The sequence below is a fragment of the Phlebotomus argentipes genome, unplaced genomic scaffold (genome assembly GCF_947086385.1).
Source record: "Phlebotomus argentipes unplaced genomic scaffold, Phlebotomus argentipes genome assembly scaffold_18, whole genome shotgun sequence".
In the NCBI taxonomy this organism is placed as follows: Eukaryota; Metazoa; Arthropoda; class Insecta; order Diptera; family Psychodidae; genus Phlebotomus; species Phlebotomus argentipes.
This window is the reverse complement of record NW_026776177.1, coordinates 1,229,753-1,232,640: the sequence shown is the minus strand read 5'-3', so window position 1 is coordinate 1,232,640 and position 2,888 is coordinate 1,229,753. Positions and strand designations below refer to the sequence as shown.

The following is a 2,888-nucleotide window of genomic DNA, read 5'->3' as shown; positions in this document are numbered from 1 at the left end:
GCAACTGATGCTACCCACTTCAGAGGGGATGAAGGTTGCCCAAAGAGAAGCGACATGCGCCCCAAAAGTGGCTTTGTTCATTCGGCATCTCTTCCCTTCCTTGGACAAGCGCTTGGCCTCCTCTATCCATCTCGCTTTTCAGCCTTTCGGGCATTTTTATGCATTTATGGTGATCCTCTCTATGGCCTGGACCCTTGGCTAAGTGTAGGCAAGTGTAAAAAATGGCTCGTTTTTGGGGGAAAACCCATGGGAAATTCCCAAATCTCAGGGGCTGCAGAGGCTGCGATTTATGCAAACCTCTGCAGAGCTCTATTGTGTGGCATTTAGAGCGGCATTGCAGTGAAGAAACATCTTCAGCAAATACCTGGAAAAGTGTGCAGAAGGAGAAAACAGGACTGTAAAATCATATAATGCGACGATTCCTTCAGATCTCTTATCTCTCCTCGCCCAGGAAAATTATCATTTTGGCTTGTGTAGATTACAGCAAAAATTTCAGCCCGAAAGTGACATCGACCTTTTGCATATAATACCGGTTGAGCAAGGCTGAACCACCAAAGATATGCCCTCATAAATACCCCATGCGCGCGATCCTAATGTAAAATCAATTAGGGGTTTTGGCTGGAGTATCACCGCTTTAACCGTGACTCCGCGAGTGTGGAAGAGAAGGTAATTTTATTGATATCATCGAAGTGCATTGTCGTAGCGCGGAGTCTGCATCTCTGAAAGTGATCATCGGGGGCCCGCGAGTGAGAAATGGACGGAGCTTTGGATTGCCGGCAAACGGAAACCGCTCAGAGATCAAAGGAATGAATCAAAAAATTCCCTTTTCCACATCTAACAGGCCTTATGTACAACTTCTTCTTGGTCAGTGAAGTAAATGGCTTTTGCCGACTTCTTTGACTTGTCTTCTTCATTCACATCGCGCCCAATCTTCCTTTGGCAATAATCATCAGTTTTGCCCCATGCACGGCTTTCTTCTGTGCGCGGCCGGCGAGGATCCAGACATGTGAAAAGGTGGCCCAACACAAGGAGCCTCGCTGGGCTACAGCAAGAAAAAAAAACACGTATAGAAATTCACATAATCATCTTTTATTGCCACGCTGATGTGTCGAATGGCAGAGATGCCTGGCCACGGATTCACACCACGTGGAGCACAATCTCCAGCATCTCACCAAAGCCACCCACAAGTTTCCTGGCTGCTTGGCCGCCAAAATCTCCCTTGCTGACTTCCATTCTTCCTCGATCATCCGCGCCAAATGGCCATGTCGTCCCTTTTTCACCCACTCCTGACCGCATCTCTGATAACTTCCGCGCCACAGCACGCATGCGTAGGCCTTCGACACGCCTTCCGACCATTTAAACTCCACCTCCGACGCTTTTTTACACCTTGTTCGCTCTCTCGAGCCTCAAGCACAGTCACGCCAGAGAGACCATCTCACCTGAGAGTCACACTGCCGGGATGTATGCAAAGCCACGCAGGCCAGAAGACCAAAATATCCCCTCAATTGGGAGTCCTTCTTTTATTTCAATGAAAAAAACAATTTTTAAAAGCTATTTACCTATAGAAATCTTGGACGGTCAGTCGTAGAGGCCTTGCAGAGCTTCCTGAAGAGCTCTCTGGCACGCATAAATCGCCGTATATCCTCCAGCCTTCTCCTGAGAGGTTTCAGCACTGCCAAGAACAATCACCAGCATTATGAAATGAGTTTGAGAGAGTTTTCGCCCAGCAATACTCACCGAATGTGTTTTATGTAGCCCGAAGAAAGGATTTCCTCTTCTTGCGGTGGTTCCGGACCATCAAAAGTCTTAATCAGCGGCTTGTAACTGTACAATGGACCCTCTTCCAGCTTCGGCACCGGCAGGAATCCCTGTTGCCCACTCCGAGAGAACTTAATGCCCGTGGAGAACTGTGTCGCCTTCGCCACGGGGATCACCTTGGCCTCCTCCTGCGTCTGCTCGGCCTTCTTCGCATACACACTCACAATATCCGCCGCATTCTGATGACTGGACATCAACTCATCTATCAGAGCCTCCTTCTCGCGGAGCTTCTTCTTCTTGTTCTCCTGCTCCAACTGCTGCAGCTGCTTCTGTCGCTCCTCCTGTATCTGCTTCTCCTCCTCAATCATCTCGTCCAGCTCGTACTCCTCGCGACCGATTCTGCCCTTGTTCTTCGTGATCACCTCCCGGTTGTCCTTCTTGTACTGCTCAATGCGCTTGTTGGTGTTCACGATGTCGATGTCATTCGCCAAATTGAACACAATCAACTCAATCTCTTCCAGGTAATTGTTGAACTCCTCGAGGCTGTCGAAGTCGTCCTCTTTCTTGTTGTAGTCACGCAGGATGCGCTTTCGGATGTTCACCTCCTTCTCCACCATTGGATCCTCAAACAGCTGGATGCGGAAGTTGCTTCGCCGCAGGGGAACATTGCATTCCGGACAAGCGCCGGAGCCTGAAAATTACATCACATTGCAAAACACATTCTGCGCAACAGTCTTTCTCGGGCGTCTCACCTTTGAGGAAGAGCAAATCCACACAGCTCTCACATAGCGTATGCCCACAGACATTCACCATGAGCTTCAGGGAGGGATTCCGGTACTTTGTTGTCTTGCATCGCGGACAAACTTGGTCATCCATGGCTTTTTCAGGTTAGGAAGGCTGTAAGGGTGGAAATCTCTGCAGATCACTGGGAATTCCTCTTCTCTTCACTGCGGCGCAAGAGGACACATTGTTGCCAGCAATTTGTGCAAAAATCCCACTGCAATTCTTGAGAAAAGAGGTATTTTGCGAGGAAAATGTTTCTCTTGCGACACGAATTTGACAACAGCACTGGGTTTTTTGAGCGGTGCCCACATGGTGTCGCCACTGTCGCCCTACAAGATGATCACAAA

General features: G+C 48.9%; 1 protein-coding gene across 1 annotated transcript; it reads right to left on the bottom strand.

The window, feature by feature from the left end:
• Positions 1–1,099: 1,099 nt before the first annotated feature.
• On the bottom strand, positions 1,100–2,796 carry LOC132259825 (CDK-activating kinase assembly factor MAT1). The gene is made up of 3 exons (XM_059757615.1): positions 2,511–2,796; positions 1,738–2,449; positions 1,100–1,672 (listed from the first exon to the last, which is right to left on the bottom strand). The coding sequence occupies exons 1-3, from the start codon at positions 2,632–2,634 to the stop codon at positions 1,579–1,581; spliced, it is 930 nt and encodes a 309-aa protein (XP_059613598.1). The 5' UTR covers positions 2,635–2,796; the 3' UTR covers positions 1,100–1,578.
• Between the last annotated feature and the right edge of the window lie 92 nt (positions 2,797–2,888).

Excerpts from the sequence above, each read along its gene's own strand:
- LOC132259825 (XM_059757615.1), bottom strand. The coding sequence starts at position 2,634 with ATGGATGACCAAGTTTGTCCGCGATGCAAGACAACAAAGTACCGGAAT. Across the intron at positions 2,450-2,510 it reads GGATTTGCTCTTCCTCAAAG|GCTCCGGCGCTTGTCCGGAA; the intron begins GTGAGACGCCCG and ends TGTAATTTTCAG. Across the intron at positions 1,673-1,737 it reads GGCTACATAAAACACATTCG|TGCTGAAACCTCTCAGGAGA; the intron begins GTGAGTATTGCT and ends TGTTCTTGGCAG.